Below are 15,548 nucleotides of genomic sequence, written 5' to 3'. Positions count from 1 at the left end.
ACTTTCCAGCACAGTCCTGAGAAGGCCCGGTGCATCCTTTCTTCATGCCACAGTTCCTGGCGGGCCTCTGGGCAAGTGGTCCAGCCTGGATAGGCCCTGCTTGGCCTTTCCCAGGAGGGCATCATAAATACTTTTTCCCCTTCTCAGGGAAGTGGGATAATTCTTCACTGTGTGGGGCTGTTGGAACTTGGTGATATTTGGTATCTTGGGCTAATACCATCAGTACTCGAGACATGATTTCCAAAAACCCTTGCAGGTGCGGGACTACCCCTGCTAGAGTGCTAGCTCCAGGGCCGGATGTGGGACTTCTGTAATAGGATGGCACCTGACTACACTGGGCAATAAGCATGGGTCATGCTTATCGTCCCTGGCTGCACTACACTAGACAGCAGGACAAGTCCACAATGGCTGCTGGCCACAAGACTACCAAGACAGTAGTTGGAGAAAAGGGAGCGAATCTTTGTATTAGATGTTTGCCTCTGCTCGTGGGCCTTCTTGGTGTTACAGGTCTGAACAGTTCTGCCTGTTCAAGTGAGAAGCAAAGTCCCGATCGCGATCTGGGCATCAGAGTTGACTGGCACTAGGAACAGTGAGCAAAAGGGGCCTATGACCTGGCTGTGCACCCTGCACGGAGCAGGCCTCTGCAGGTATGTGTTCTGGACAGTCGGCTAGGACTGAATGGCATCTCGGGTCTCCTCTCTCTGGAGCAGAGCCCCATCCTGACTCCTTGTTCCCAGTGCCGAGGTGCATAGCTCCAATGCCAGCTAAATGGGTGCAACACCCTGAGTATGGCTCAGAAGTTAACTGTTACACCTTGTTTCCAGGGATGTGAGGACACAGAGTAAAGCCAAAATGGGCAAGCTCCACCCAGCCCGAGCAATTCTAGGGATTCCCTTAGTTCCTCTCCCACAGCACAGAAGGCTCCCAGTGGAGGTATCACAAACTGGGAACACCTGAAGACACAACTGTTCGGGGCTCAGGGACTCACCATCGCTGTTCACTATGGAAAGCAGCAGTTTCAGGTAGTTCTGTGTTTGTTGCACCAGGTCCCAACTCTGTTGGATAAGAAGGAGAGAAAAGGGATCTAGGAATAGAGCCTAAGACTTGAAATATAAAGTATTTTTAAAAATAAAATTCTGGTGGGGGTGCAGCTCTGCAGGACAGCACATGCTTAGCATGTATGAATCCCTGGATTCAATCCCCAGCACCACAAAAGTCAATGCTATTCCTGGGCACCAAAGCTTTTGGTCTCGGCCCACAAGGTCTCAAAGCCCAGATAATCTAAGACATTCATTCCCCAGCTGAGAGCTGCCGCTCTCTCTCCCCGCACCCCTTGCTCAGCAGGCACCCCTAATCCAACACATGAGGGTGAGGAAGAGGTAGTTTGCAGGCCTGGCCCTGGCCCCGCACCCCCCACCGGGGGATGGAAACGACAGCTTCCCCTGAATCTCAGACACCCAGCATGGCTGTTTAAGGACTCAGTAAGGTGAACAAAGAGCCCTATGCCTCTGGCAGTATCTATGGCCCTATGCCTCTGGCAGCAAGTGGTCAGTCATCTCTTCACCCGTCACCAACCCTAGAATCCAACGAAGATGTCAGCCTCTGCAAACACATTTTGCTTGCTTTCTACCGCTATTCACTAAATACTGTCTTTTGATGAATAATAAATGCAGTCTGTTGAGCAGACAAAATCTTTTCTAACAGGAAGCCCATGAAGTAGAAGATGGGGAATAAGCAAAAGCCGTAAGGAGAGCACAGCTTTTTTCTGGTCTAGGTAGGAAGTAGAGACTAGAGGGTCTGAGGCAGCCCACTCTGAATCGGATTCCACAGCAGGGCCTGACCTAGTTCTGGGGAGCCCTCTTCCCTTGCTGGGAAAGCCTGTTCTCTTAGGATGTGACTGCCTACCTGCATCCAGGGCTGTGTGGGGGTGGGGTGGGGGTGGGAGCGGGAAGCGGAGGGGTGGATGGGCACAACATCTCAAGAGCACTTGGGGACAGCAGACACGACACCTGTAATTGCAATCGTTTTCCTGGGAATTTAAAAGAAGCTCATGGTCCTGACCCTCCCACGCCCCTGGAGAGTTCTGACCCACTTTCGGCAGCTCAGGAGACGCTGCTGCAGTGTTGTGCTAATGAAGTCACTACTTGCACTAGCATAAGGGTCCCTCATCTGGCTCAATATGTCAGACACACATTGCCAAGAGCTTCCCTCAGAGCTGGGATTATCCAGGGAGCAGGAAGCAGGAGCCATGCAGCATGAAGGCCGGAGTGGCTGAGTGAGCTGGGGAGACTGCAGCAGCTGGGCGAGGGCAGGGGACAAGGCCTGGAGCTATGTGAGCACTAATAACCTTGGTGGCTAAAGGTGCCAATGGTCAGGATGAGGCAGTGTGTGTCTCCAGCTGAGAGAGGAGCCAGACTAGACAGGGAGATTCAAGGCCACACAAGGCTGACTTGCTGCCCTGCAGGAGACTCTGCCCTAATGGCAGAGTAGGAAACGTGCCTAAGAGGACTGGGGTACAGACCCAGGGCCCGAGGCACACTCAGCCTAGATGCAGCCCAACTCAGCCTGGCATACCATGAAAGTGTCTCTAGGAGCAGAGCCAACGAACACCTCACCTCTGCCCGTTTCTATGTCTGGAGCACTTGTTCAGCTCTTATCTTCTCTGTGGGTTGTCTCCTGTGGACAATGACCAACATCCACCATGTAGGTGACAGTCTTTTCCTAGACTGAGCCCCTGGAGGGCAGAGGCTGTTTTGGTGTCCCTGCCTCTCAGGGACCAGAAGGTCCCTGCAGAATGTTTTTTTACTACTGGTCATGGTCAGGGCCAGCCTGGGGACAGCAAAGCCCAGGGGGGCTTAGAGCGGACACAGGGTCTGGGGCTCATTGGGCTACTGGACAGCAACAAGACACCTGCACACTTATGATTGCTCACGCTACTCATTCATTCATTCCCTCTCTCACTCAGCTGACAGCAAAGTGTGTGGGTCTGGTACTGGGGGACACAAAGGTGTCAACAGTGACCCCAGCCATATGGTGTCACAGGGGAGGGAAGACAGAGCTATGCCTATGTGTGGTGACCATCACGGAGGGCTTCTCATGGGTTAAAGTATGAAGGAGAGAGGAGGGAAGAGATACATTTCTGGCACAGAGGAGCACCTGTGAACCTGGGAAGAGCACCTTCCTGCAACGAGCTGGAAGGAGGCCTTCTGCATGGCTAGGAATGGCAAGAACAGGCCAGGCTGGACTGCTCAAGCTGGGCGGGCCAGGTGGGGGCTATGGACTGTGTGCTGAGGAACACGTGAAGTCTGAGGTGGGTTCTAAAGCAGCGGCAACAATGATGGCCCCACTATCAGCTGAATGTTTACCAGCAGCCAGGATCTCACTAGTGCCTTATGCTATTTCTGGTCACTCCTCCGGGTAGCCCCTGCTCAGATGTGCAGTGCTTTGCTCTCAGGTGACAGAAGCCTGACCTTGTCAGCACACAGGAACAAGACAGGAACAAGAGAGGAACTGGAGAGTCTCCCCAGGGCGTAGCGTGGATGGACTTGGCAATGGATGGTGAGAGCATGGACCAGGGTAAAAGGTGGGCTATGTCGACTCCATCTGGGACAGCTGGGGAAGGAAGGACTTGCAGGGGGGTTAGTCATGGGTCACAAGGAGGCCACATGGTTGAGTCTAGACATTCCTTCAAAGCCTCATGTGGTCATACTGGGGGGGCTTTTTGGAGGTGGCTGGATCTAGGGTGTGTGATGATGGGAACAGGGATGCGATGCTAAAACTGATTAAAATCACCTTCAAGGTGGAGGTGAGGCAGAGCCCTGGGACTCCAGCCTGAAGATCAGAAGAGCTCAACCTTGGCTGAAGATGACACAGGTTATGCCCGGCATGGTGGTGCATGCCTATAATCCCAGCCTAGGCTACAAAGTGAGTTCAAGGTCAGCCTGAACTATATAGCAAAACCTTGTCTCAAAAAGACAATAAAAAAAGGGAAAAAAGCCACAGGGTGGGAGGCCCAGTGAGGCAAAGTGACTGGTCAGCACTGATGAGGTGGCCTTCTGGAAGAAGCTCCTGTGATATGCCAGCCTGGCCACCTTCCTGCCCTGGAGTTGGCCAACAGCAGCCTGCCTCCTCGGAGCCACAACCACCTGGTATTCCACTTCTGGAGACACTTGAACACAGGGCTCATATTTCTGCCTGGCTGCAACTGCCACAGCCACTGAAAACTCCACTTTCTGGAGGAACTGAGGTCCTCTGCTCAAGGGCACCGAGCCTGGAGAGGAGGCCCGAGGAAGTGGGGCCCAGTGCATGGAGCTCCTCCTTCCACACCTCACAAGGCAAGCAGTCTGCCATATCCAGTTTGTATCTGTCTGAGAAAAGTGGCGCCAGGAGGAACTTAAAAGAAGGGTAGCTCAGGGCAAGGACCCCAGATGCCCTCTGCGCGCAGCAAACTGAGGAGGCGGCCACTCCATCCGTCCACGCACAGCCTGACCACTGACAGGGTGTTTTGGTTACTTTTCTCTCGCTGCTGGGACAAAATATCCGATGCCCAAAATTTAGGAAGGAAAGGTTTATTTTGCTTAGTTTGTGGAGGTTTCACTCCATACTTGGCTGGCTACAAGGCAGGGTGGTACATGGCAGAGGGCTACCATTCAAGGTGATACAACACAGCAAAAGCAACAAGCACAAAAGGGAGGAATGGTGGCAAGCAGCCTCTTCCTCTTCCTTACATATGCAAACTATCCACCCCAGGGCGGGTGTGGCTCTCACACCCATAATCAATCAAACTCTAAAAGCCTGCCCCATGACCACATGAGGCTTTGGGGGTACACCCAGACACAAACCGTAACACAGGGCCAGCCTTGTCAGCCTCCCAAACCTGCTCCTCCTCCAGGATCTGGGTAAGACAGAACACTGGCCTACCTGACATCCGACCTCCTGACACCTCTCCTCCTGAAGACATGCGCCAAGGGGAGTTGCCACATCACCCTCCTACACACAAGTGCGTGGTTACTGAATATCCAACCCTGCGATTAGGGGCTGGGACAGGACAAACAGCTTCTGCCTTTACGGACCTCCCTGTCATCAGGCCAGCACAGAAAGAGGTAATGGTGGGGTGGCGTGCTCAGGTGCCTAACTTTGGTGGGTTGGGCCTGAGCCAGGGAGACCTCCAGGCCAGTGCAAAGGACCAGAGCTGGGGAGAGGGCAAAGGCAGGGAGCAGGTGTTTTCTACTATTACTGGCTTGGCCTTTCAAACCCAAGGCCCTGTATTTGTTTCTGTGCTAAGGATGCACAAGCTGTGAGTCTCCTGAGCTCACAGAAGATCTCCAAGCCAGTAACTACAGCTTGGTGGAAAATTCCAGGATAGATGTGCCCAGGTTGATGGGAACACAAACAGTGTCTAGGAGAGGAGGCAGATGAGGGAAGTCTTCCTGAAGTAGATATGCAGCCAAATCCTGAAGGGCAGTGTGTCAGCCAGACAGGAAGCTGAGAGGGGCAGCCAGCCAGAGAGTACAGCAGGTGGGGAGGGAGGCTGGAAGTACAAGGCTACTTGTCCTGTGTGAAGCAAGTGGCAAGAAAGGCTACCAGTGGCCTTCAGCCTTGTGGACTCCACAGGATGGACATCTGGATCCATCTAATACACAAGGAGCCTTCCCTGGTAGACAGTAATGGGGGAACACAATGGAAGTCATTTTAAAGTTCCTATGATCAAATGAGGTGAGCAGCTCTACACCTCCTTCAGCACAATATACATTTAAAAGGAAAATGAAAAATGTCAGTAAAGCCCAGATCTGGAAAAGCAAACTCCATGAGGTTCCCTGGAAACAGAAGCCCCTGGTGGACATACATCTTCCAGTGAGTCACGTTCTAAAAGCTTGGATTTTCTGGGCCAAGAACAAGCCATGAGAGACAGAGTTAAATAGCTAAGCCCCTCCCCCGCATACACGAGACACTGCAGCACCAAGGGTGCTGCACATGGGTTTTGCAGGGAGGCACCAGGGCCCCCAGTACCCCAGCTGCCTAATCAGATGCTCACCTGATACTGGCTCCAGTCAATGTGCAGAGAGTGGGTCAGGAAGTCAGGGATGCTCAAAGGAGCATCGACATAGTCCTGAGAAGAGAATGACACTTATGAGACAAGGATTGGCCACCAGAGGCGGCCACGGTGACAGGTAGACCCCGGTCTCGAAGCTATGGCTACCATAGACAGGACACCTTTCATAGCACTTGCTCTCTCCAGGTCAGATGCTTCTGCTACACCTAGACAGCTTAAAAACCAAAGTGACCAGAGCATGCTGCCACATGGAGTCATCCTGTCACACACTGAAGTCTGCTGCAGGGACAGGCAAGACCAGCCAGCCTCCAGGTGGGGTCCTTAGCCTGTACCCGCCAGCAGGAAAAAACAAAATGCTGCTGGATTTTCACAGTGAGAGCAGAGAGATAGGACTTCCCCATCTCAGTCCTAAAAAATGCCTTCAGGGAAAAGAAGAGCTGGGCAGGGTGGCACACATCTGTAACCTCAGCATTCTGAGAAGCTGAGGAAGGAGGGTCACGCACGAGTTTGAGCCTAGCATGAGCAAAATAAAATAGAAAATTAAAATTAAAAAAAAAGGGATACAAATGTAGCTCAGTATGAAGGCTCTAGGTTCAATCCCCAGCACAGTGACAACAAAAAAAGAAAAAAAAAGAAAAAGAAAAGAACGGAAGACATTAGAAGGTGGAGAAAGCACAAGTGACGATTTAATGTGTATATACTAGCAAGAGGGGAAGAGGAGACTCATTCAGGCAACAAAAAAGAAAGGAAAGGGGGGACACTGTAGCTATTTCCCCTCAAGAGATAACTGTTCTCCTTGGCCTCCCTTCACAGAAAAGCACTGGGCCCAGGCTAAATGCTGTCATGCCTACCTGCTTCCAGTTAAATATGAGCCCTTCTGCCATATAATCCCGGTCCTTATATTCCTTGAAAAATTCACAGCCTGGAAAAGAAAGGCAGAGTTACGATCCCTTATGGCCTGGCCCAATGTCTCCTGAGATAGCCCTGGCCTCGTGAGCCCCAGTCCTCTGGGCTTCTCCACACCAGTGGCTCTGACGAGGCTGAGGCTGATGGTCTAAGACAGGGACAGGCAGGTACAATCCAGAGAACATGCCCTGCCGTCCTCACACCTGTCACTCTTTTCTTCTCTGCACACTGGTCACCAGACACTGCCCTGTCACAGGCCCCGGCCCTACTATCATAGACAGCTAGGTTAGGCAGAAGTATCACAGGCAGTCAGATGGGGATGAGACATCAAGGGGTCAGTGTGGAAGATGTAAACATTTCACAACTGTGGCTGGAGGTGCATTTGAAGAAGAGTACAGTTACAGTGGCCAGATTTACATACATCTCTGAGGGATAAACAGAAGCGTGAGATTATTGGTACCACCCTTTTGAGATTTCCTATGTTAGTATTATCTCATTAGGGGTGAGATGGGCCATCCTCTCCTACACACTCAGACTTAGACTAAAGATAAGACTAAGACTATAGATTATTCATCAAGGTTAACGGTGTCATCCATGCACACTTGCTACATGACCTGCTTCCCAATGGACCAACATTACCTAAACACCTTTACCTGTAATCTTATGGGGTGATCATAGTTTCGACCAATGTTGTGCCCACCTCATGATCTTGTTCTATAAAGCTTCCTTTGAGAAGTGAGCTTGTTGGCAGACCATTTGGGACTCTTCTGTCTCTCAGGAGCTATTCCTATTTCCCATTCCTTTTTCCCAATAAATTTTCCTACCCTTAACCTATATTGTTCCTCAGAATTTATTCTTTGACTTCAGGGTACACGAACTTGGTATATAAGACATTGAGCAGGTTGGGAGTTACGTTTATTTCTCCTGTATCACTTGGAAGTCCTATATCACTACCAGTCCCTGCAGTGCCAACCCTAGTGGACGAAAGTCTGGCTCACACAGGAGCCCAGCAATACCTGTTCAGCTGCTACCTAGCTGTAGAGGCCCAGTCTTCAGCATCTCTAAAACGGGCATAGACACCCACCCAGAGGTCTTAGCGAAGATTCAATATCCAATGTGCAGGAGGTGTGGACGGTGACTGAACCCTAAGAGGCTCAAAATGACACCACCACCTACTAGAAAAACCCTGAGAAACTCTAGCGGAGCAGGACTCCATAAGAGAGGAGCAGGAGAGATAGTGGGCTTCAGCAGCATTCCAGGCCCAAATCTCCAGCTGCTTGTGTAGCCTCACGACAAGGAACGAGCTGGTTAACATCTCTTCCTTCACCTTTATTCTTGCTTTTTTCCAGTGTGGGGGATGGAACCCAGGGCCTTGCACATGCTAGGCAAGTGCTCTGCCACCGAGCTACGGTTAATAGCCCTAAACCTTGGTTTCTTGTTTGTAAACTGGCTGTTTCAGGCTGAAACACAGTAATACACATAAGGAGAAGCACAGCCCCGGCGTGCTATCCTGGGTGGAAACCCCCACTGCTATGCGCTGCTGCTCTAAGGAGCGCACAGCACCATCCCCGGGCTCTGTCCCTGCTTTGCTGTGGCTGGGGTGGCTGCTGTGATCACACAGGAGGCCTCCCCTAGCCTCAGCTTGCACTTACTGGGTGACTACGGTGCACCACATGGCAGCCCCAGCCACCAGTGGGCTCCCAGTGGCATCTAGCACACCAGTTATCTTGGAGACCACCGGACGCCAGAGGCTCTGGTCACACTGCAAAGGCTAATGCAGTCCCAGAAGACACAAAAGCTGCTCTACTCCTGTGGAAGTGGCCATCAGCCAACAACATGCATGGAAAACTCGGCAGCAACCCCTGGGCCTGCTTCTTGGAAAACAGGCAGGGCCTGGTGGGAAGGGAGATCTAGGAGCCTAGCCCCTGGATTCCACATATACTTCTGCACTCTAATTCCCCAGGCCTTGCTGCTGAGTACAAGGCCAGAAAATGATCTTCAGCCTGCTCTTGGGTACCTCACTGCAGAGTGCAGAATTATAAATACCAGACGGAGGCCTGGAGCTTGTGAGCCCTGGCTGAGGGGACACTAATTACCTCTCCCGCCTGGTGAAGTGCTCTGCTTTCCTGAGCCCTCCTGTTTGTTCAAATCACCACTGCAAGCCCTGGGCTGAGCTCGGACAGCCTAGAGTGCAGGAGCAGCTTCTGTAAGAAGTGGATAGATTAAAATAGCCTGGGTACCTGGGGCAATGCCTGGTATTCATTACCAGGAAAGGCTTCTGGGCCCACTGGCAGGCAACAGGGATGGAGGGCAAGCAGGCTGACGGCAACAGCCCACTCAGGAGGAGGCAAATGAGATGATGCAGTGCGTCGGCCCGTCTGTTCTGGTGTCATGAAGAAAGTGCTTCCAGAACACCTCTTGTTCCCAAGGTCCTGCCTGAGGCCAAGAGACTTAAAGCTAGACCTGATGCTGCTGCAGCTCCTGTCAGGGCTTCAGAGTCCTTCCAGGCTGCACAAAGATCCCATAAACAGCAGCAGGGTGCACTTCATGACTTGGTTCATTGCATTTCTTTTAAAAATACAGGTGTGAGCCGGGCATGGTGGCACATGCCTGTAATCCCAGCACTTGGGAGGCTGAGGCAGGAGGATTGTTGTGAGTTCAAGGCCAGCCTGACTTGCATTTCAAGATCTTGTCTCAAAAAGACAAAAATAAAATAAAATAAAATAAAAGCCAAACCAAACCAGGTATGTAGTCAGGTACGGTGACACACGCTTGTAATCCCAGGACTTGAGAGGCTGAGGCAGGAGAACTACCTCGAGTTTGAGGCCAGCATGGACTACATAGTGAATTCAAGGCCAACTTGAATTACAGAGTGAGATCCTATCTCACAAAACAAAACAAAACAAAACAAAACAAAACAAAACAAACAAAACTCCAAAAAGGTAACAGAGGTGTGTAAAAGCAAACCAAGAAATAATTTATCAAGTAAAAGTGCTTCTCTGCTCTTATCTGGGTGTGTGGCAAAGATCTCTTTCCATGCCTAGCTTTTCTGACTGCAGCTGATCCTAGTGCTCTCCCCCACACGCACACAACCATCAGGTGACGGACTTAAAACACCTGGGGAGGAACAGGAGAAAAAACACTCAGACACATCTTAACATTTTGCAATCTTTCCTGCTAACCTTTTCAGAAGCACTTTGTAATTTTGTTCATCATCTTGAGCATTTGTCTACAGCCACAGAATATTTTGTTCTATATATGATGGTATCATGTGCTTAATCCTCTTTCCGGTTAATGAAAACATGTCCCTGACTTTGCTATTACAAATGGACACTGCAGAGAATGTCTGAGGCCCCAAGCTAGCTGGCTTACAGCCAAATGGCAGATGAAGAAACTAACTGGGTCAAACAGTGCTAACATCCAGGAGCCCTGGAACAAGTTGCCCAGTTACAACAGAAAATCGCTGGCTGCTTTTCTGCAGCAGGGGTCCTCTTACTTCAGCAACATGGTTCTTCCTGATGGAGGTCTACTTCAATCCGAGATACAAGGAGAGCACTGTTGGGACCCTCTGTGGGCATGGAGTTCAGGCTGCGGTACTCGGGCAGCTCTTGGAAGCCGGAGGCTGGGTCTGAAAACCAGCTGTACAGCTACTCCCTGGCTACTGCACAGCTGCCCCTGGGAAAGATCTATCATAGCACTGCTCTGACACCACCAAACCCATGTGCCACCACTGCACTCTGCGTCAGCCTGAGCCGCTTTGGGGAGGAAAGGCTCCCAGGACCTTTCTCCCCGTGGACTCCTTTACTGAGCTCCTGCTAGGCACAGGTGGGGTAGCTGACTCTCAAGTAGGTGCCACCACCCTCACGTTGCAAAGGATGGTACTGATGCTCAGAAGGGTTAAGGGCTGTTCAAGGACACATGGTGCTCGGCTGAGAGTCACACCCAGCTCTGCAGGGCCCGAAACTAAGCTGGCAGAGAAGAATGATGCCCAGTGGAGGGCACTGTCAAACACCACTCTCCAGGAGCTGGGCATCAATACCATTAGATTGCCTGTGACGAACCTGTAGTTCCAAACAAGGCTGTCACCAGCCCGCCCCTGCTGTTGGCTAAGCGCATACAAGACTGAAGACCACGACTGAAGGCAAGTGCCAGACTGGGAAACAGGGGCAAGGCTTCAAGGAGAATGCACACTAGTTGTGTGGCTTACCAAGCCTTACAGTAGGTTTGGGGTCCTCAACCTTCCTTGCAAACAGGCAGGGAAGGTTACAAACTAGATAAACATCCCTTTGGTAACCACTGAGAACAGGGCCCAGCCATCGGGCAAGAATGTATCTGTGTGCCAGAGACAAATGCAACTTTGTGGACTAGAGCACTGTGTAACATAGAAGCCTTCTATGTTACATAGAAGTGTACAGTCAGAGGATGCCACAGTTATGTGTCCTTCCACTGCAGAACAGCCTTGCCTGGGGCAACAGCCACACAAAGCTCAACCACTGCAAGACATGTGTGAAGGCCTACACCTGCCCAGGCCAGCACTGCATGGATATGTGCCAAGATTACTAACACTGTTTCCACTTACCCAGTGCTTCATGGAGCCGGGCATGGAGGCACATGCCTTACATCTAGCACTCTGGGAGGCAGAGGCAGGAAGATCGCAAGTTCTAGCCTTGCCTGGCAACTTAGTGACTTAGCAAGACCCCATATCAAAACAGGAAGGAAAAAAAAAAGCTAGGGATGGAGCTCAGTGCAAAGGCCCTGGGTTCAATCCCCAGCACAAAATAGACAGAGCTTCATATCCACAGATCACTGGTTCATGCAAGATCTCATCAAACAACCAAACCCTGAGTGCTGTAACCTTTCATATTTGGACTGCCACCTGAGGAAACTTGGGCTGGGCAGGAAAGTGACTTGCTCAAGCTATGGCTAGTAGAAGCCAGTGCCAGGGTTTGATTCCCGACCGAGTGCCTAAGTCCGAGGCTTGTGACCAGGGCACAAAGGTCTCTACTGACAGACACAAAGCTCCCAGGTGCCAGTGGCTCTCACAAAGACTTGTTCACTGCCTCTGGGCTGAGCCTAGGAAGCCTTGAACTTAGTACAACAGCACTCCCTACCTGGGTACGGGATGGAGAGAAGAGTGAAGTCGGCATAGCGCTGGGCTTTGTCCACCTTCTCAGAGGAAGTTACACTACAAGACAGAGACATAAAATGCTATGGCATCAACACACACAGACACATGCCGTCCCCACAAGTATTGCGACAACTTAAAATGAACCTTCTGCTAAAATGCTCTTCATCAGAGTTAAGAATGATCCCCTTCAAGAAATCTCACTTCCTGTTTCCACCCCATCTCTTCAGCGAGACAGGCCTCCCTCTCAGTGCGGCAAACCTCAAGATAACCTCAGGTCACAGGTGCACCTTCCCTCAATGGCCCACAACACATGCTGCAGCTACTTTAGCTGGGAGGCAAGTGAAATGAGAACTAAGTAAGGCCATGACCCAAAAGGGGGCCTCTGCTCTACCGCCTTCTCTAACTCCTGCCAAGCCACTTATAAAAAGGGGACACACAGCACTGGAGCCCCTAACAAAGGAGGAAGGGGTACAGGAACATCCACAACCCCCAGGTAGCCACGTTCCGACTTTAGCCTCATGGTGTCTTTTTTGCTAAGACAACCAGTTAGGGCAACTAAAAAATACTAGAAGAAAACAACATTCAACACAACTTTGGAAAAAGCTCCTAAAATTTCATTGTCATAACCTCATGTTCCATTTTTAATTTATTTTTACTTTTATTTCTATTTTTATTTTTTTGAGACATGGTCTCACTATGCAGTTAAGGCTGGCCTTGAGCTCACTTTGTAGCCTAAGCTGGCCTTGACCAGACTCTGGCTCCTTTGGTCACTAGCATAGAACCTAAGCCGAGTTACTCAGCCTCTTCAGTTTTTTGTCCACAAAAAGCAAAGGGCACCAGCACGTGCCCTGCAAGGCTGTCTGAAGATGCAGCAGAAGTTATGCAGACAGCCCTTGGCCTGGGTCAGCCTGCAGTGACTGCTGGGCGCCGCCAGCTGGATATGCTGGCTTCCTGCTTTGTGGGGCAGGCACCCTTTCAGTACTCACTTCACGCCAAACTTCACCTTCTTATTCTCCACCATCAGGTCACAGATGTACTTGACCGACAGGTACCGAAGCAGCCTGATGTCATAGCCTCTGACCTTATCGAAAAGGTGCGTGTCACCACTCCTGAAATCAGAGCCAGAGGGACAAGGTTCACAGCGCACTCTAGGGGAGGGAGGGCTTGCTCAGGAAGCATGGAGGTCACTGGCAGGAGCTGTGTCCTCCTCTCCTCTCCTCTCCTGAAGACAGAGAGAGGGCCCAGGGAGGTAACTTTCCAGATTACCCCATCTCTGGGCACATTTCAAAGGGACCTGGAAAGGGTCTGCTGGCACTGCTTGGCATGAAGCCAGAAGACTCCAATGATCTTGGTGCCACCAAAAGCAGTAAGCAAGTGGCAGAGAGCCCCTGAGCTTCCAGTGGAGCTGATCGCCCTCCTTTCTGCTGTCCCTCACGGAGGACCACTGCTAGGCACATGCCTTGCTCACAGTGGAACAGACTCTAATTCTTGGGCAAAGAGGCTTTTCAGAGCTATTTCGTGGACTGACTGTGAAACCCCAGCAGCATTCCCTCTATGTAGCAGATGGGTGAAGCAAGGAGTGAGTGATCACCATTCTAATCCCCAAGCTACCTTCATGTCAGTGTGCGGACATAGGCAGAGAAGAAAGAATCAGCTGTCACCATCACATTTTCTTAATGCCCACTGCTTTGTTGTCTCTGCAGCCTCTTCGCCAAGAACAGTGTGCTGAAGAGGGGGGGACAGGGGTCACCTGACCTTGGGGGAGGAGCCACAGCCAGTGCCACCAGGGCCAGCAGGCAGAGCCCAGATGAGGCAAGGTGCTCCTCCACGTGCCAGGCCAGTGCGGGCAGCTGACCTCAGGTGGTGCTGTTGCCCACTCCACAGCTGCTCAGCACCAGCTAAAGACACTCCGTGTGCCACTGGCCATGCCAAGGAGCTTTTCTAAAACAGCCTACAGAGGGTTTTTGTGGCTTTTGGAATTGAACCCGAAGTCTTCACACTGAGCTACATCTCTAACCCTTCTTTTATTTATTTGGAGATAGGCTCTTGATAAGTCACCCAGATTGAGCTTGAACTTGTGATTCATCCTCCTGCCTCAGTCTCCCATAATGCTAGGATTCTAGGGCTCATGGGTCACCACAATTGACTTACAGTGTTGTTCTTTAAAAGGGGTAGAAGAGTGAAGCAGCCCACTGCCTCTCTTTGGAAACTCAAAATACTGTATTGTATCAAGCTCTTTTAAGACACTAGCCATGCAGCCATGGGACTTTTCATTGCCACGTCTTCCCTGTGTCCTCTGTGGGGATGACAGTCCTCACCCTGTGCTCCAATACCAGAAGTGCTGAGTGTAGATATCTGTGGGCTGGCAGCTGCCACTCCGGGTACACACCTCAAGCGTGATGGGTTTTGAAACAAATCCAGCCATGTGGGGCCTATCTCAGCCTGCAGACCAGGAGGCTGATGCGAGACTTCCCCCTGAGAAGCTGATGAGCCTTTGTCTTGGCTGTAGGTAGCACTGGGAGGAAGCTCTCGGATGACTAACTACACTGCACTGTACTCTTTCAACCTTGTGGATGAGAGGAAAGACCAGGCCACAAGTGTGGGCCGGGATGAAGACGCAGCCAGTGTGAACAAGGTCTCCACCAGCCAGACAGCCCATCCCAAGCCTGGCCCCTGGCTGTGGGGACCTAGCACTGACCGAAGAGCGCAGTCTTCCTCCGTGATGTCTTCCACATCTGCCCAGGTGTCATCTGCACCCCCTGCCAGAGAAAGCAGTCAGTCAGCACTGAGGCTGCTGGCACAGGGCTCCTTCTGGGGCTTCCTCCCCAGTAGCTCAAGGTGCAGGCTGAGCTGCCAGCCCCGCTCTGGGGGAGCCCCCACCCCAGAGTCAGCTCCCACAGCTCTGACCCTCCACACACCCTGCTTGCCTGGCACTCTGCTTTCCTCTCAAGTGACTTCATGGGTCCCTTGTTCCCACTGAAAGGGTGCTCTGGTCTCCACGAGCTCGCTCCCACCCTTCGCTATACCACTGTGGGACTCACTTCTATGAGTAGGTTCTCATCGCATGCCTAGGGGACTGCTCATATTCACCTGAGAAAAAGTAGTTGTAGCCAGAGCGTCCGTACAGCTCTCCCCATCCAGCCAGGGTGGCCGACCTGCAAATATGCTGGGAGACAGAGGATCCTCAGTCAGGTTTCTGAAGTGGGCACAGCACAAGGACACCTGGTCTCCTGCCTCCCATGGGCTCAAGTGCATTCCCCACAGCATCAGCCCCGAGTCTCTAGCCAAGAAGACTCCCCATATTCATGGCACTGGGAAAGACCTGGCAGGTGCTGCGTGCATGCCATACCCTGGGGATGCAGTGAAGCCTCCCACATTACTGTGCTTAGTTTTCTCCCTTCCAGTGCTGGGGATGGAGCCTAGGGCCTCGTGCATGCCAGGGAAATGCTCTACCATTCAGTT

The 15,548-nt window shown here is 51.6% G+C and overlaps 1 protein-coding gene across 2 annotated transcripts in view; it reads right to left on the bottom strand.

Moving 5' to 3' along the window:
* Window positions 1-15,548, bottom strand: part of Mtmr14 (myotubularin related protein 14) — a 42,164-nt gene that overhangs the window by 14,190 nt on the left and 12,426 nt on the right. For both annotated transcript variants that reach the window (XM_005413017.2, XM_005413018.2), the window contains exons 4-10: window positions 15,177-15,252; window positions 14,785-14,845; window positions 13,073-13,195; window positions 12,070-12,143; window positions 6,904-6,974; window positions 6,035-6,109; window positions 989-1,055 (exon numbers count right to left, since the gene is read on the bottom strand). In XM_005413017.2, coding sequence (XP_005413074.1) covers window positions 989-1,055; window positions 6,035-6,109; window positions 6,904-6,974; window positions 12,070-12,143; window positions 13,073-13,195; window positions 14,785-14,845; window positions 15,177-15,252 — 547 coding nt within the window. The remainder of the gene's footprint in view (window positions 1-988; window positions 1,056-6,034; window positions 6,110-6,903; window positions 6,975-12,069; window positions 12,144-13,072; window positions 13,196-14,784; window positions 14,846-15,176; window positions 15,253-15,548) is intronic.

The sequence above is a fragment of the Chinchilla lanigera genome, unplaced genomic scaffold (assembly GCF_000276665.1).
Source record: "Chinchilla lanigera isolate Chin_1 unplaced genomic scaffold, ChiLan1.0 scaffold00160, whole genome shotgun sequence".
In the NCBI taxonomy this organism is placed as follows: domain Eukaryota; kingdom Metazoa; phylum Chordata; class Mammalia; order Rodentia; family Chinchillidae; genus Chinchilla; species Chinchilla lanigera.
The sequence above is the reverse complement of the archived record's forward strand: the minus strand, read 5'-3'. Positions and strand labels throughout refer to the sequence as shown.